This window comes from Podarcis tiliguerta (assembly GCF_965153285.1).
Source record: "Podarcis tiliguerta genome assembly, chromosome: 5".
Classification (NCBI taxonomy): domain Eukaryota; kingdom Metazoa; phylum Chordata; class Lepidosauria; order Squamata; family Lacertidae; genus Podarcis; species Podarcis tiliguerta.
In genome coordinates, this window is record NC_139538.1 from 96347692 (window position 1) to 96366435 (window position 18744).

Here is an 18744-nt window from a genome sequence, read left to right on the forward strand (position 1 = left end):
TGCCCCCTTAGTCTGTTCCTGGGGTTCCCCCCGCCCTCCAGAGCAGATTTAGAGATGGCGGGGGGGGGGCAGGAGGAGGGGAAGTCCCGTTGCCACTATTGGGAATCCTTTCACTGGCTTCCACTAGCGGTATGATTCAGTTGAATATGGCCCAACACATTTTTATTAAGTATGTCCCAATTAGTGCAACCAAACTAACCAAAGCAAAATATTTCATGGTATGGTGAAGAAAATTAGTAAATCCAGAAAGTAGAGTGAGACATGAATACAAACACAATTTTTGCATTAAGAACGTTGTCCCATCTAATTGACATGGACTGTGTGTGCTAAGATGTCAGAGTCCACTTTTGGCACAAGAAGGAAGCAGGGCTCTGCAACATCCACTGATGCAATTGACAGGTAACATTCAGCCTTTTGGTTGGCCAGTCTTTCCAGAATAGGTCCCTGGCTCCTGCTAGATCTGCCTGCTTCACTTCAGATCTAGTGGCCTCGGGGATCCTGTGCTGGATTCCAGGTCTAGATTCTGGGACGATGCTCTGCAGCTCCGCATATTGCCAGCTCAGGAGTATTTGCGAGGAATGAGTTAAACAACAGAATGGCTCTTTTAAGTTTAAGATGCAAGGTTATTAGCAAACTGGCTAAGTGATACAAAATACAAGCAGAAACCAGACATGAAGGTGAAGTGCCTGAGGGGCTGACATATTTCGAAGGCGGGCAAGAGGGAGGGAAATGTAATTATATCTTACAGCAACATAAATGAGCCAAAAGAATACCTTCAGCATCTGTCTGCAGTACCAGAAATCCCGATGAGGAGAAGCGTGAGAAGACAAACAATGCTAAGTTTAAAACCAGCACCCTCCTGGCACTTGCAACGAGTAATGTTAGATAATCTCTATATTTTCCCCATTCTTTTTGGAATTTTTGTTTAGATCATCCCCTAATTGTATCTGTCATTTTGGCCAATTCAAGGTAATCAAATAATTTATCTTGCCTCTCTTTTTTTGTTGATACTATCTCTTTTTTCCAATTAAGATTCTCGCTACTGATGTTGCATACAGGAATATTCTCTTATTTTCACTTGCAATGTTGGAATCTAATTTGCCCAGCGGAAAAGCTTCTGTCACTTTTTTTTATAAAGGTTTGTTTAAATATTTTCTTCAGCTTATCATATACCATATCCCAGGAGATCTTAATTTTATTACAGGTCCACCACATGTGTAGCAGCGTCCCCTCTGATTGATTACACCTCCAACACATTTTGGATTTTGTTTTATACATCTTGAATATTTTGCTAGGTGTTATGTACCATCTATAAAACATCTTTAGAAAAATTTCCTTTATGGCTGCTGCTGCTTCCTTTCTTTGCCACCTCCTGCAAGGCCAAATTTTATTTTCTCTTTTTGTGCAAGAGCAGTTCTGCGCAAAAGAGCTGCTTTAAAAATAGAAACATCGTGGATGTGCCTCCAGCAACAGCCAGTGAGAAAAGGAAGGCTGTATCCTTTCCCTTTGGCTAATGAAAACCAAATGGAAGTAGTGGGTTTGGTAGCAGGCTGTGCGGCAGGAAAGCATCACCACACATGTAAAAAAACCCCACACCTACACCACATGCAGCGTGCAATTTTGTATTGACTTTTCTGCCCTTATTCAATTATTCACGGATTGGGATAATTCAGATTTATCAGAGAGGAATTGTGGCTGTCACTTGAATGAGGAGGATTTCATGAGAAGGATATTTAAGAATAAGAATAGAAGAGACACAGGAAGCTTCAGCTCCACATTAAACTTCAGTGTGGATGAGCCCAAAGTTATTAGCCAAGAAAACCAACAACCTTTATATCAAGCTCAGCAGAAAATGCCCAGTTCTCTCTCTCTCTCGCCTCCCACTTTTGGTTCTGGCCCCTCACTGTGAGACCTGACATGTGTGCCTCACTCCCGCAGTCTACTCCAATCTTTGGGAGAGGTGGGTTTGTTGCACGAGACCTGCCAATCACCAGTTTGTCAGTGTGCGATTGCCTCCACGCAAAGAGAGTGACGGTTTGGAAGTGCCTTGTGATTGACCAGAAGTGTGGCAGAGTGAGCCTTCAAACTATGAGCCCTGGTCTCCCCTGTTTATCGAATATTTTTGCCAAGCTTGGTTCTTGAAGACCAGGTCATTCTCCAGGCACTAGCATGATGGTGTTTGTCATGCTTGCCTTGAAGAGAGCCTTACAAGCCCTTGAGATTCACATGACTGTATCAGGAAATATGCATCTTGGCACCTTCATGAACCAAGAGTTACTCACTGAGCTTTGTAACAGTTGTATACCAGAGTTCCAGTGCAGTGTTGTCGAGTTCCACTGATGTGCCTCCTCAGATGAGGCTGCATGCTGGGCCCAAGGGCCTTTGCCTTGCCCTGTTGCAGGTAGAGTGGCAGGCTGTGTCTGAATAAAGGCAGGTCTGCTCCTGCTGCCCTCTCAGCATGGTTGACAGATGCAGCATCCCAGCCTGGAATGTACCTGTTGACGGGAGAGCGATGTTGTCCTGCTTGCTTTGACACAGCAACTGACATAGCACAGAAAGTGAAACTTCAGTGTGTGTAACTGTAGTTGTTATTTTAGCCTTAGTTCTTGCACCCCCCCCCCCGGATGGCTAGCTACCCATAAAACACAACAGTAAAAACGGAGTTGAAAATCGCTATTCTACTAGGACTCCAAATCTGCATCCAAATGTCTCTTCCAGCTTGACCCGCCTCCACTCCAGTATCCTGAATATTGCAATAAGCAAGACGTCAGGCAGGAGAGGATCATAGGGTAACAAGAGCAGAGGAGGAATAGACAGGAGAAGCCATGGCTTCTTCATCTCTGACTGGATCAAAGAGGGATCCAACCTTGCCTGCCGACCAGGGTATATGCAGAGTGGGAAAGAAATGGTCTGGATTAAATGATTGCATCCTATGGATTCATGTGTCATAGGTTAGAAGCTAATGCCAAAGAGAGAAGGCGCTTCCATAGCCAGGGCTGTATTCCAGGGAGATTCCCTAACCCCCCACCCCCATCTCAGTTCCTGCCAATACAAGTCAATTTTATAAGAGAGGGGAATCCGTCCAAGGAAATGAATCTTATGTGTAACATTTTAGGGACTGGGGGGGGGGGGGGAAGGATGCTTAAAAAGAGAGGTGTGTTTATGGAATATGGCAAGCAAAATGAATGTGGTGAAAAGTCTGCTATTTCTCAGCATGCTGAAGATATTAGTCAGTATTTAAGTAGGACAAAACTCTAAGGTCATCACGGCATTCAGAAAAAAGGGTGCTGACAGCTGGCATAAGCAAACGTTTATCTCTCCCATCAGATCCTAAGCCAATGTGTTCTTAGGGAATTGGTAGGAGACTGCTTCTGGAATGCCATACATGCTGCCGAGCTCTCCACTTTTGAAACATGACCTCAACTAAGATCTAAATGGGACACATATCAAATAATCCTTCCTTAAACTATACGTTTCCTTCCAAATTAAATGCCACTGTTGGATTCTAATAACTGAAAGAAGCAATTCTATACCAAAATGTTCAGCTCAGCAGGGGTTTTGAATATGTGACCCTTCGTTATTCTGTATTTTGCACTTTCAGAAACTGACAGTGTAGGAGACAGTTAGCCATGTGTTCTGCTCATGGCGGAGGGCAGCAGACTGCAGGGAGAGAAGCAGAAGATGCTGTCAGGCAACCACAGGCCAGAGCCCTGTGAGCATTGGGGGTTTTCATAGCAGAAAGCAGTTTGAAAGGCAGATTATATGCAACTATATATAAAATAGTAACCGAACAATATATATGACCAGCCAGCAATAAATATCCACTGGGCAGCTTACAAGCAATATTTAAATTTCTTTTTATTATTAAACTCAACAATCAATAAGACTGCACCTGCAACCCCCTGTTGCAGCTTCTGGTAAATGGATTTTGTGGGGGGTTTTCTTCTTAAATTATTTCAAAAATCTGTTTATCCCAACTTAACAATGAAAGGAAAGGAACATTGGTGTCAATTGTGGCAATCAAAGCTTCTCTGAAGCTACAGTCTTTTCTCAAGTTTAGTTGCTTGTTTCCATTGTGAACAGTATATTTTCTACAGGGGAAAGCACCAGGGGTGGCCTATCCTGTTTTGGCACCTGAGATCAAATGGTAAGGTGCTCCCCACCACGGCGTGCTTACCAGGAATGTGCAGAGGTGGCTTCCAGGTTCTGGAAGTAGGGCTCCCCCCTTGTCTGGGGGGGGGGGGGGAGAGGCACCCATGCCACTGCCAGAAAAGTGAGATGTGAGAAAAGACAGCAGCAGCAAAATCTTGTGCAGAGTCCTGTGAGATCTCGCAAGAGCTCTTTAGGATCTCATGAGATTTTGCGGGGCTCTTGCAAGATCTTGCCAGAACCTGCTGCTGCTTCTCCAGTGATGGCGGATGGGGGCCTGTGTGTGTGGGGGGGGTGCTCCATTGAGATTCTGCTGCCTGAGGGAGGTGCTTCAGTCTGCATCATGGGAGGGCTGGCCTTGAAAAACACAAACCTTGAAATGTGCAAGAAGTGGGTGAGGTAAGAGCTTTCCCACTCCAATATCTCTCTATGAATAAATGGCGGAAACTTCTTTTAAAGGGCTGCCTAATTAGGCAGATGTTAAGAGTTGAGTAGGGACGTGGGCGGTGCTGTGATCTAAACCAGTGAGCCTCTTGGGCTTGCCGATCAAAAGGTCGGCGGTTCGAATCCCCGCGACGGGGTGAGCTCCCGTCGCTCGGTCCCTGCTCCTGCCAACCTAGCAGTTCGAAAGCACGTCAAAGTGCAAGTAGATAAATAGGTACCGTTCCGGTGGGAAGGTAAACGGTGTTTCCGTGCGCTGCTCTGGTTCGCTGGCCAATAGTACGTCAGCTCCCTCGGCCAATAAAGCAAGATGAGCGCCGCAACCCCAGTGTCATCCACAACTGGACCTAATGGTCAGGGGTCCCTTTACCTTTAAGAGTTGAGTACCATTAATGCATCTTTCAGATTCACTACAGTTTTCATAATAAATGTTTAAAGATTTATTGCTAGGTAGAAATGCTACCCAAGTTTGAGAAAGTGACATACTCTGGAGCCAAGAGGGAAATGGTTTGGGGCCATTACAAGCAAACAAAAATCTTCTGCTACACTGTCCGTGGAACTTTTCATCACTTGTGGTTGTTGTTGTTGTTGTTTAGTCGTTCAGTCGTGTCCGACTCTTCGTGACCCCATGGACCAGAGCACGCCAGGCACTTCTGTCTTCCACTGCCACCCGCAGTTTGGTCAGATTCATGTTTGTAGCTTCGAGAACACTGTCTAACCATCTCGTCCTCTGTCGTCCCCTTCTCCTTGTGCCCTCCATCTTTCCCAACATCAGGGTCTTTTCCAGTGAGTCTTCTCTTTTCATGAGGTGGCCAAAGTATTGGAGACTCAGCTTCAGGATCTGTCCTTCCAGTGAGCACTCAGGGCTGATTTCCTTAAGAATGGATGCGTTTGATCTTCTTGCAGTCCATGGGACTCTCAAGAGTCTCCTCCAGCACCATCACTTGTGGTAGTGGAGAGCAAACCTTTTTGTATAAGGAAGAAAAGAAAGCCCATTAATGTCCCTATGTGCTTAAGAAAAAAACTAAAACAGTGTCTTTAATACTTTCTCAACTTCTTAGCTGCTCACTTTGTGTTCAGCTTCCATGAGATAGACACGTTTCTGGAGTTGGTTAATTTGGTTATTCTGAAACACCATGTATGCAGTATATAAAGGGGAAAATTTTAAATGTTAATGCTTTTTCATTGTTATTTCCATTATTTATATATTGATTTACTGCATGGCGCTTTACAAAGCAAACAAAACAAAGTGCAAAAGAGGCCTCTGCCCTGATTAGCCTACAGCCAAAAGTCAGCCACCAGGAGAGTCAGGAAAGGAACTGACCTTGCTCTTCCGAAGTCCCCCTGCTCCTGCAGCTACATCTACTTAGGCCTTATTCTGCTGGAGATGAGGACCAGCAAAGCTCGCCCAAAGGCACCATGGAAGAGGAAGGTTTTAGCCTGGGGTGTGAAGGGCGAGAAGCCACCTCGGCATTGTGAGCACATCTGCAAATGGCTCTTTGTTTGCAGCATATTCAGCCAACCCTTCTCTTTAGAAACTACATTCATAGTGGCATTTTTCTCCATGGTGTCTTCTAAACTTCCTTGCTGCCACAGCTTCTTGTCTTCACCACCTGGAGCAGGGCATCAATGAATTGATCTTCATGACTGTGTCATTTCATGTGGTTGGGAGCAGTGCTTAAGATCCTCTGGTCCCAAATTACTTTAAAATAAAAGCCAGTCCTCTGAAACAGACTGTTAAGACGGCAGAACACCTCTCCTAAAGGCCCCATTCTTCCTGTCAACACCCTGGTAATTGCATTGTAGACAAACTGAAGTTTTCTTACTTGCCTCCAAAGGTAGGTTTTTGTACAGAATATTACAGGAATCTAACCTGAAGGGGTTCCTGCACTGCAGGGGATTGGACTAGATGACCCTCCCAACGCTGCTCTTCTATAATTCTGCGACCAGGGCATGCATGATGACTGTGGCCTGTTGCACAGCCTGGGAGATAGGCTGGAAGCTTGTGACACTCCATAACCCAAAGGCCACAGAATGGAATAGCCACACCCCCTGCGGGAAACGACCTGACCGGAAGGACTAAGGTCATTACTCAGTAGGGCAGAGCTGAGCCCAGTTATATTTGTGGCACTAATTCTTCTTCCTCCTCCTCAACCCACAGGTGTGGTTCGCCAGGTGAAACCCATCATTGGCCCCTTCCATGCTACCTTGAAGCTGGAGATGAACTACGTCATTGGAGGGGTTGTCTCACACCGCAACGTTGTCAACGTGCACATCTTTGTTTCGGAGTACTGGTTCTGATCCGCCTCGCCACCTGGGTGGAAGCAGGAGAGCTTCCAAATGAAACTCTACCACAAACTCATAGAAACGTTATGCACTCCTTTTGGGTCAGGGAGGGGTGAGACGGGGCTTGGGAGTGAGACCAAATAGCTTTCTTTTCAAGTAACATTTCTGGTTTATAGTTTAATTAAAGGACCAATAGCAAACTATCTAAAATAGAAGTAGGATGGAGCAATAACCTTTGAGTCTGATCTAGCTGGATTGTATATACAAATAAATAGTGTGTCCAGCTCCCTGTCCTTCTATGGGGTTTTAAATTCTGTTTTGCTGAGGTCTTTTAGTCAGGGTGCTGCATGCAAGATTTTGCAGGATCAGAGCCTTGCCTGCCCTCACCCTCCCTACTTCCACCTCCTTGAATGCCTTGCCTGGCTATCAAATTAATTTTTTTCATTGTAAAAATCCAGAAATCACCTCTGATGAATTTGGGGCATAACCAGGGCTTTTGTTCAGCTCAGTTCTAGCACCAATGCCGTTATAAGAGAACAAGGGAGGTGTTTTTTGTGAGTTCTGGCACCTCTTCTTTTAGGAAAATAGCACTGGGCATAACTGACCTCAAAAATGACCCCCCACCACACATAGAATCATAGAATCATAGAGCTGGAAGAGACCACAAGGGCCATCGAGTCCAACCCCCTGCCAAGCAGGAAACACCATCAGAGCACTCCTGACATATGGTTGTCAAGCCTCTGCTTAAAGACCTCCAAAGAAGGAGACTCCACCACACTCCTTGGCAGCAAATTCCACTGTCGAACAGCTCTTACTGTCAGGAAGTTCTTCCTAATGTTTAGGTGGAATCTTCTTTCTTGTAGTTTAGATCCATTGCTCCGTGTCCGCTTCTCTGGAGCAGCAGAAAACAACCTTTCTCCCTCCTCTATGTGACATCCTTTTATATATTTGAACATGGCTATCATATCACCCCTTAACCTCCTCTTCTCCAGGCTAAACATGCCCAGCTCCCTTAGCCGTTCCTCATAAGGCATCGTTTCCAGGCCTTTGACCATTTTGGTTGCCCTCCTCTGGACATGTTCCAGTTTGTCAGTGTCCTTCTTGAACTGTGGTGCCCAGAACTGGACACAGTACTCCAGGTGAGGTCTGACCAGAGCAGAATACAGTGGCACTATTACTTCCCTTGATCTAGATGCTATACTCCTATTGATGCAGCCCAGAATTGCATTGGCTTTTTTAGCTGCCGCGTCACACTGTTGGCTCATGTCAAGTTTGTGGTCAACCAAGACTCCTAGATCCTTTTCACATGTACTGCTCTCAAGCCAGGTGTCACCCATCTTGTATTTGTGCCTCTCATTTTTTTTGCCCAAGTGCAATACTTTACATTTCTCCCTGTTAAAATTCATCTTGTTTGTTTTGGCCCAGTTCTCTAATCTGTCAAGGTCATTTTGAAGTGTGATCCTGTCCTCTGGGGTGTTAGCCACCCCTCCCAGTTTGGTGTCATCTGCAAATTTGATCAGGATGCCCTTGAGTCCATCATCCAAGTCGTTGATAAAGATGTTGAATAAGACCGGGCCCAAGACAGAACCCTGTGGCACCCCACTAGTCACTCTTCCACATATATTCTCTTCATCATATTCCACATTCATCATATTCCACATATATTCTCTTGCAATGAGTGGGGCGGGTGGGTGGAGTTCTTCAAAATAGGTGTGCTTCAAAATAAGTGTGTATTTTGGGGGTTTTTTTTATCTGAAAGTTTCATTAAAAGGCATTAGCATCAGGTAGGCCCCAACTAAAGTAAATGGTAGAAAAATAAAGACTGTATATGCCAAGGTATTGAGGGGCTAAATGACCCCAGTATTGGGGAAAATGTCACTTAACATGTGGTACCTGATGTGAAATCAGCTGCTAAGAGAAGGATGTGCTCATGATTCATTGTCTTGGATCCAAAGTCCAAATGGCACTTTGGGTTTCCCCCCAAACAGCAACCTCTCATGTCACAATGCAGTCTGCTTTTTAAGCAGAGGAGAGTTTCAAAAGCAGTCTGTGATATGAGAGCCTGCTGCTTAAAGCAAAAAAAAAAGGGCAACAGGAACAAGCAATAATCTTTTTTGAGCTTGCCTAAGGTAGGGCTGCAGGCCTTATCTCCATCTTCTTTTAGCTGTGCATCATGAAGGTTTAGAACTGAAGGGGGAAATGTGTGAATTTGGTACTCCTTAATCTGCAAGATCCCCAAAGGCATTAACAACTCAAGGCATTGCAGATCCCAGATACTATTCTAGAGTTACACCTCTTAGGCTAGAAAAGGAGGGGGCCCTTCCAGAGTGGGGGGCCCTGACCGCTGTCCAGGGATGGCAGGTTCCGACTCCCATCCTGTAGACTAAACTACTTTTAGTGGCTTTTGAGATCCCCATTTCTTTGGTGACAAACTAGAATGAAATCAACAGTGCAGTGGAACCAAGTAATTCGAAACCTTTATGCCATGATCCAGCAGCAGAGATATGTACATAGAAACAGTACGTACCTATTGTGGATACACACTAGATTGGGATTGGTGTTTTAGAAGCTAAAATTATTTTTAAAATTAGTCATGGTGAAGGGCCCAATTCAGTTGCAGTGATGGGCTGCAGAACAGTTGGTGGCTCCAGATGTGGGTGGACATCACATTGAGGCACATCCCAAAGAGTCCTCCCACTAGGGCTCAGGTGAGCATGGATTTAGGCCACCATTATGCACACAGGAGGGCTTCTTGCTGGGTTGGAGCAATCGTGTATGAGGCTTCTTATGTATCATACTGAAGTATGACCCAATAATGTAATGAAACTCAATAAATGAGTGTTGTTTGTATCTATAGTTTCTCTCAACCATGTATCGTTTTTAGGAAAATAAACATTTTCTTTTTTTAACAGTTGTTCATCCAAGTTCCCTTAATTTTGACAATATAACTGAATATTCACAATGTGCATCATAAGGAATAAGCAGTCAAGAGTTAAGGTGTGTGTGTGTGAGAGAGAGAGAGAGAGAGAGAGAAACAGAAGTGAGGGAGAGAATTAAAACGGAAGTTAATGTTAAGACTCATTTGTGGAACCTCTGAAGATTGCCATCCATCCATGGTCTATTGGTCTCACCAGGCAGATGTGGAGAAGTAGGTGCAGAGCAGTGTTTCTCAAACTTGGTCCCATAGCTGTTGTTAGACTACAAATCCCATCATCCCTAGCTAGCAAGTAAAGTAGTCAAGGATGATAGGAGTTGTAGTTCAACAACAGCTGAGGGCCCAAGTTTGAAAAATACTAGTGCAGAGAATGTCCTTGGCAGGGAGCAGCCTGAGAGGGAGGATGGGGACCCTCCTTCTTTTCCTGTAGATACTAGAGAAGGGGAGGCAGTTCTACTGTTCCCCATTCTGCCCATTTTCTGGAGTGGAAATATCCCCTAGCAACAGGGGAGGCTGGACAGCTAGAGTGGCAGGAGCTAGCTGGGCTGACCTCCATTCCGTCACCAAGATGGCACCACCTCTGGTCGTTGGGAACAAACACCCCCCCCCCTCCAAGGCTGCCCCTCCAAGCAAACCAATCTTGTGAGGAAAGTCTTGCAAGTGAGCAAGCCGCATCTTCCTTTTAAAAGCTTTAGAGGACACTGAAGCTAGAAGTATATCTTATGACCATGCTGGGACAGTGAGGGTGTACATACAGAGCATTGCTTGCTAGATTGAAGTGTACAGAGCATTGTCTGCTTGCATGGAATTTCTGGGGTCCCTGAAGCTCTCACGCTCACACGTGCCAGAATTTCAAGGCAATGCTTGCTTCTATAGTAGCCAGCTTTTTTTAAAAAAAGAAAAGAACATACATCCTATGCTCAGGTCACCGGTGAACCAAATGAAGATAATTCCCAGCTACTTGAGATACGTAATAACCTAGATCTACTATTTCTTTAGATTTTTTTAAATTAAAAAAATATTCAAAAGCAAATGAACATTTTAATGTATAGCAGAAGGACTGTCCTTATTTTTAATTAACAGGACTTAGAAAACCTTATTCCTGAGGCCCTAGAGAGGTCTCTCCCCCCCTGCCCCCCGTCTCCTGTTCCATTAGCATTTCTTAATTGCAGTGTACATGCCAACTTATTTATTTTAATATGTGTATTTACTTAATTAGGATAGATATTTATAACATTTTGGGATCAGTCCCAATCAATTACCATAATGTACATCATTCTCCCCCCTTCCTTCTTTTCTAACTAAATAATACATAATGGAAAAGGGCCTTGAAAACAGCATGTTCCTGGGAAGTAACATACTTTAAAAAATATTATTTTACAATTGCAAGCAGTTTTGTTCTGATGTCCTAAGAAGATAGGCTGATCAAATTTTTTAAACGTTTACTATACTTGCTTGTGCCCATGTATTGTGCCAGAAAGTAAATTAGATTATTTAAAAATGCTTAGAAGGGTAAAATATTCATCTGTTTTAAGTCCATCTTTGATTTAAAGTACAGTAATGGCAAATCCCACAAAGATATAATAAGATTATTTGTAGTTGTTATTTATAAATGCCAGTAATTTGAGTGGGTCTAATGGGAAAACTCATATCCATGAATTTGTCCATGGCATTTAACCCACTATTTTGGTCACTGCAATTTCAGCTTGTTTTTCTGTTAACATGATGCTCTATATTGTTCTGTCAAAATTCTCTGTTGGTCAGGCCTCCTTTAAATGAAGGCACCACAGTAGCACAACCTGAACTACTGGATGGCACAGCATAAAGCAGAAATAGGCAAGGCACTAATGCACCAGTGAAAGATATAAACCGTAAAATAACATTTTATTTTTTGAAATAAAACAAAACCTTCAGTAAGATGGAAAATAATGTTTATTTTCGTATACTTCCACTTTATTTGTATTTGGATAACAAAAATGTATTTTGGATAACAAAAATTGCCTGGAAATGATGCCTTATGAGGAACGGCTAAGGGAGCTGGGCATGTTTAGCCTGGAGAAGAGGAGGTTAAGGGGTGATATGATAGCCATGTTCAAATATATAAAAGGATGTCACATAGAGGAGGGAGAAAGGTTGTTTTCCACTGCTCCAGAGAAGCGGACACGGAGCAATGGATCCAAACTACAAGAAAGAAGATTCCACCTAAACATTAGGAAGAACTTCCTGACCGTAAGAGCTGTTCGACAGTGGAATTTGCTGCCAAGGAGTGTGGTGGAGTCTCCTTCTTTGGAGGTCTTTAAGCAGAGGCTTGACAACCATATGTCAGGAGTGCTCTGATGGTGTTTCCTGCTTGGCAGGGGGTTGGACTCGATGGCCCTTGTGGTCTCTTCCAACTCTATGATTCTATGAAATAAAACAAAGCTAGTATCTAAAAAGAAGAAAAAGGGGGGAAAGGAAAAGAAAAGAGGGAGGGGAGAAACAGCCCCCCCAACCCAAAATTTTATATTCTATCAACCTTCTATCTTAATCTTCCACGTCTTCCCAGCTCCTACCTGGGACAGCTCCCATCTTTCTCAGCCTGAGAAAAAGCACTCTGTTCTGTCTCTCTCACAGATTTCTCTTATCAATCTTGTTTCTATATGAATCTTCATATCACATCATTCATATCATACTTATAAGTAATATTGTTTATTATTAATTAATATTTATTTATATCCTGCTTTTTAAATTGCAAAATCTTTCATCATATCCTCAAAACTAATCTTACATAACACATTTGTTTCTATATTTACTAGAGATGAGGCATTCAGCCTGCCTTGTTACATGGTTGTTCTGTTGGGATTTTTAATATACAGTTGTACCTTGGATCTCAAATGTCTTGGCTCCCAAACAAATCGGCTCCTGAATGATTGAATCCCAGAAGTGATTTTCAATCGATTTTTGGAAGCCGAACGTCCAGCACAGCTTCCTGCAGCCAATTGGAAGCTGCACTTTGGTTTCTGAACGTCTTGGAAGTCAAACAGACTTCCAGAATGGATTCCGTTTGACTTCCAAAGTATGACTGTACTTCAGTTGAGAAAATGAACACTCAGCTGAGCAATTTGTGACAATTAATGTTAAAAATCTGGCAATGAATTTTTTTTGTGGCGCCTCCCCCTCCCTTATTTTGCTTAATGGTTAATCCAGCCCTGTTGGAACACCTCTTCTGGATTCCTCTTTCTTTTGTACTTCTGAAGGTCCCAAGAGCCACAAACAACACAGAGTATACCTAATCTTAGTCTATCTGAGATTGTGGCCTTCAGATTTGAATCCAGCTTCGTGAAGCCCCCCTCCGCCCCGGTTTGGCCTCCAAAGATTAAGGGTGTCATGGTCCGGTCTACGGGTGATCAAAGTCCCAGCTGAGGACGACAGACTGGGGGCAAGATGGCAGGGTGGGAGCAGGAATGAGAGTCCAGAAGCCAGGGATCCAAGGGTCAAGAAGCAAGGAGTCACAAAGCCAAGGTCCGAGGATGAGGAAGCAAGAAGCCAAACACAGCAAGGCAGGAAGGTATTGCTGTGGTGAAGAGCCACAGGGAAATGTTGACCTTATATCCCTTCCCAGCTCTTGCCACCAGGTGCAGTGAGTTACCAAGCAGCCTCACCTGTGCAGCCGTGCCTTGTCTCTCCAGAACAAACTCAGGAAGGCCCCAGTCCTGCGAACCCCACTGGTCACAGGGCCTGGTTCCTGCACGCACTCCTGACAAAGAATATTAACTTATCATGGCTGTGTTCCTTCATCTACCAGAAAAGATCTTTCATGGTTGGCAGTTTAATCAATGCTGCAGATGTCCTGATGGTTGCTGGTGTCCCACAGCTGGGCGTCCTGGCTTGGGATGTTTCTTTTTGCGAATGACAACACTGCTACTTATGCACTGTAGACAAATGTGTTCCTCACCCTTTCATGCATTGATCCAGCCTATGAGCTATCACTCAAGACATATGATCTCAGAGACTCATCATACTCCATTGGTCAAATGTGGAACAATCAGTAGATTTCCCCGCCCTATCACTGACCTCAGGGCTGATCTGAAAGACCACCCTGTCCTCAGATAAGGGGTGACTTCAAATTATATATTGCAGTTGAATTGTTTTGTGACTGCCAGAGTTTGGGGGCAGAAGCAGTAATAATGATAAAAAGGCATCAGTGTAATGGATATCCTCATAACTCCATAACTGCAGTTTAGGCTTTGGAAATTACTGATATGTGCTTTAAGGAAGGCTAACCAGAAAGTATTAGATGGTGTCTTAACTGTTGCCAGCTGTGTAGCATTTAGAAATTAGAATGGAATGTTTTGCCATTCCTATGTGGCGAAATGCTGGCCTTGAATATATGATAAGCCCTCCAAATCTGCAGTGTCTTTCACTGAATGTGCATAATTTTTGTTCAGGTAAAAATGACAATGGAACTTACAATAATTATTCCTTTCAACTTGATGCTCCAAATGCTTACAGTGAAATGTTCAAGATCAATGAAGGAAGAAACCCAGTGCATGGAAACAACGGCACTGAAAGGGCAGAAACCAGCAGCTCAGCTTTGGTCCAAAGATGAAAGTATTCAAGAAATGATGCTCCAGATGAGAAAGCAAATAAAGCAAAAGATGGACAATTTTCCGACAGAGAGGAGGGGAAAATGAAAGGCAAGGCTTAATCTCAAGGTTTAAAAACAACAGTAATAGACAAACCAAGGAGAGTCATAAAGATCCTGCCAAATTGTTTTGGAATGAGGAAAGTGAATTCCACATTTAAACGACACTCTTCTGCACTCTTCCGCAAATAAGTTCATGTGCAGCAAAGTATGCACAAAACAAGTACAGCCTGGTCTCATGATCCATGCACACTGCACCCCCCATGGGGCATGTTCCTCAAATTTATTATCATTATTATTTCAATATAGAATCATAGAGTTGAGTCCCCTAGTTCAACTCACTGAAATGCAGGAATATCAGCATGTGTTGACCCCCCATCCATATACCACCCCTCCTGAAGGTGCCAAACTATTACTGTTGAAAACATTTCTATCTCATATTTATGCTGCCTATAGTAACACTCAAAGTGGCAACCACAAGTTGTAAACCAATAAAATCTAGAGCCAGAAGAAAAAGAGAGATGTTGGGGGACAGCAATCCATCAATCAACTATGAGCATGAGTAAATTAACTCATCCAAATGTTTTAACTAATGGAGGTTCTGGGAGTGAAACTCTGGGTAAAACCTTAACTGCAAGGTTGCAATGTACAATCCACCTACACAGCAGAACCATTAATCAGTACTTCAGTACTGTCACGGACTGCAAAGTAAACACTGCCAATTTATCCTTTCAGCACCAACAAACTGTCATCATCATTTTATATTTTGGGGGCCCTGAGGCATTTACAACATTGGCCAATAATGAGTCATACTGTATCACCACCCCTAGTTACAGTTGTTTATTAGAAACCAATAGGCAGGAATGTACTGTTCAACTATGGAGAGGCCATAGATGGAAAGAAAAGCAAACCTATTTGGGGAGTGGAAAAACAAGGATTTGCAGAGTGCGTTTGAGTTATCCGGATTAATGGCAAATGGTGACTGATGTATTGGGCTGTATGGTAACATGTATTCTTTCTTTCAGAGCTCCCACTAATTGCACAAGTTGGTGGATCATTTTGGACAATCCTTCCCGACTTTGGCCTAGAACTAGACTATGGTTTATCTCCCCCACTCCTCAGAGGCTAAGATTGAGAGGTGGACAGAGCTGCCCACCTGCCAATCACCAGACGTCAGGTGACCTATTCTGCCTTCAGATGTGGTATCTTGCCCATGGTTTAATAGCTCCATAGAAGAAGACATTTCAGCAGCTGTAGCTTGAATGACGAGCGTAAGTGTTTGTGCAGTGTTTTACTGATCTGTAAGTAGTAGTAGTAGTAGTAATAATAGTAATGGGATGAGGGTGGCGCCGAGCCTCTTGGGCTTGCTGATTGGAAGGTCAGTGGTTCAAATCCCCTTAACGGGGTGAGCTCCTGTTGCTCTGTCCTAGCTCCTGCCAACCTAGCAGTTTGAAAGCACGTCAGTGTAAGTAGATAAATACCGTATTTTTCGCCCCATAGGACGCACTTTTTCCCCTCCAAAAATGAAGGGAAAATGTGTGTGCGTCCTATGGGGCGAATGCAGGCTTTCGCTGAAGCCGGGAGAGCGAGAGGCATCGGTGCGCACCGACCCCTCTCGCTCTCCAGGCTTCAGGAAGCTACCCGCAAGCCTTGCAAGCCCTGTGGGAGTTCCCACAGGCTCACAAGGCTTGCGGGCAGCAGCCTCCCGCCCGAAGCACGGGGAACCCTCCGGAGGACTCCCCGTGCTTCGGGGGCGTGTCCGCAAGCCTGGCGCGCCCGACGGGAGGTCCCGCCGAGCGCGCGAGGCTTGGGGCGGCAGCCTCCCGCCCGAAGCACGGGGAGCCCTCCGGAGGACTCCCCGTGCTTCGGGGGCGTGTCCGCAAGCCTGGCGCGCCCGACGGGAGGTCCCGCCGAGCGCGCGAGGCTTGGGGCGGCAGCCTCCCGCCCGAAGCACGGGGAGCCCTCCGGAGGACTCCCCGTGCTTCGGGGGCGTGTCCGCAAGCCTGGCGCGCCCGACGGGAGGTCCCGCCGAGCGCGCGAGGCTTGGGGCGGCAGCCTCCCGCCCGAAGCACGGGGAGCCCTCCGGAGGACTCCCCGTGCTTCGGGGGCGTGTCCGCAAGCCTGGCGCGCCCGACGGGAGGTCCCGCCGAGCGCGCGAGGCTTGGGGCGGCAGCCTCCCGCCCGAAGCACGGGGAGCCCTCCAGAGGGCTCCCCTTGCTTCTGGCGGGTGTCCGCAAGGCTTGGGGCGGCAGCCGCAGCTGAGGGGGGGAAATAAATTTTTTTTATTCATTTCCCCCCCCAAAAAACGAGGTGCGTCCTATGGGCCGGTGCGCCCTATAGGACGAAAAATACGGTAGGTACCGCTGTTGTGGAAAGGTAAACAAGCGTTTCCGTGCACTGCTCTGGTTCCTGTCATGGTGTTCCGTTGCGCCAGAAGCAATTAATCATGCTGGTCACATGACCCAGAAAACTGTCTGTGGTCAAACACCAACTCCCTCGACCTGAAAGCGAGATGAGTGCCACAACCCGATAATCGCCTTGGACTGGACTTAACCGTCCATGGGTCCTTTACCTTTACCTTTTAAATAATAATAATAATAATAATAATAATAATAATAATAATAATAATAATTTTATTATCTATACCCCACCCATCTGGCTAGGTTTCCCTAGGCACTCTGGGTTGCATTAGTGTGGTTGCAATGCACTAATGAAACACTCCAAAAAAAGCACTTTTTTCATATATGCCAGTGCATCAATATGTAGTGCTGCTGCACAAACACACGGGTACACTGATAAAAATACAGCATGGTAAATTTTTTTCGAGATTATCCCAGTTATACTGGCATTCATGAGTAGTGGAATTGCTGTTGTACCAAAGGTACAAAAAACTGAGTGCAAAGAAGGGAAGATTAGGATCCCTTTCCAAATGTCTAGCCATTCTTCCCTCTTGCTTCCAAAAGGGTGAATTAGGTTCACATTTAAAAGCAAATGTCTCTCCATCCCTCAACTAGCTAGTAAGTTTTCAGAAATCACTAGTTTGTTTGGTAGTGCTTTGCTTATCTGCTCCAAAATGACTTGGGGTTGTTTTGAGTCCCAAGAAGGCACTTCTGTGCAAGGACTTAGGTGTATACGAATGCTCCAAAGGAAGATTAAGCATGGGGAAATATCTGCAGCCAATGTCAAAAGAGCGACCTGCAAAAGCTGGTTTCTAGCACAAAGATTAGTCCTGCAAGTGAGAATGTATTGCTGCTAAAAAACCAGCTTTATCAGCTTTCTGTCAGCAGCTATCACCAACACTTCCTTTCCCAATCAACGTGAGCTGTGACCTCATCATTGCAAAGGTGAAACTGTGACAGGGATTAGAGGCTAATAAAGAGCAACAAGGTAGTGGGACTGAACAAAGATGAGACTGTTGCACAAAACAACACTTACTCAGAAAGTTACAAGTGAAATGTGAGTAGAAAGGCCATAGGCAACACTGCCCCACCAAGGAAACCAAGGTCTCCAATGCATAAAAGCACCCTGACAGCTTCACCAAGACTTTTTTTTTTTAAAAAAAGCAGGGTTAGGCTGGCTTTGTGATGTGTGGGTATTCTTCTGGGATTTATTTATTTATTTTATTATTTATTTAAAACATTTTCACCCTGCCTTTGCTCAAAATACTTTGAGAAGGTCAATAGTCAATTTAAACAATGCCACACCACAGAAGCTACGAAAACCTAAAAACAGCAGAGGTTAAACCCACAATAAAAATCAGGCAATTGAACCAGCTTCCAACAAATTCTCAGTGTTTAACAAAAGAAGTCTTCTGAAAAGGAAGAGAAGCTGGGGCCGCTGTTTCAGCAGGGAAGTTTCCTGTCCCCAATCCGCAAACTCCATTGAACAAGCTGGCTGCTGTGATTCACACTAAACCAAGCTTCCGGGGGCTCTTCAGGAGCAGTCCCATATCAGGATAAGGTAAAGGTAAAGGTACCCCTGCCCGTACGGGCCAGTCTTGTCAGACTCTAGGGTTGTGCGCTCATCTCACTTAAGAGGCCGGGGGCCAGCGCTGTCCGGAGACACTTCCGGGTCACGTGGCCAGCGTGACGAAGCTGCTCTGGCGAGCCAGAGCCGCACACGGAAACACCGTTTACCTTCTCGCTAGTAAGCGGTCCCTATTTATCTACTTGCTCCCAGGGGTGCTTTCGAACTGCTAGGTTGGCAGGCGCTGGGACCGAAAGACGGGAGCTCACCCCACTGCAGGGATTCGAGCCGCCGACCATACGATCGGCAAGTCCTAGGTGCTGAGGTTTTACCCACAGTGCCA

At 45.0% G+C, this 18744-nt stretch overlaps 2 protein-coding genes across 2 annotated transcripts in view; one reads left to right on the plus strand and one right to left on the minus strand.

Moving 5' to 3' along the window:
• The window catches only part of FBLN1 (fibulin 1), a 59435-nt gene extending 51927 nt beyond the window's left edge, over window positions 1–7508 (plus strand). Inside the window, exon 17 of the mRNA XM_083440769.1 lies at window positions 6752–7508. Within this exon, the coding sequence (XP_083296895.1) occupies window positions 6752–6891 (140 nt within the window). The 3' untranslated portion in view covers window positions 6892–7508. The remainder of the gene's footprint in view (window positions 1–6751) is intronic.
• Window positions 1–18744, minus strand: part of SMC1B (structural maintenance of chromosomes 1B) — a 387986-nt gene that overhangs the window by 122158 nt on the left and 247084 nt on the right. The window lies entirely within an intron of this gene.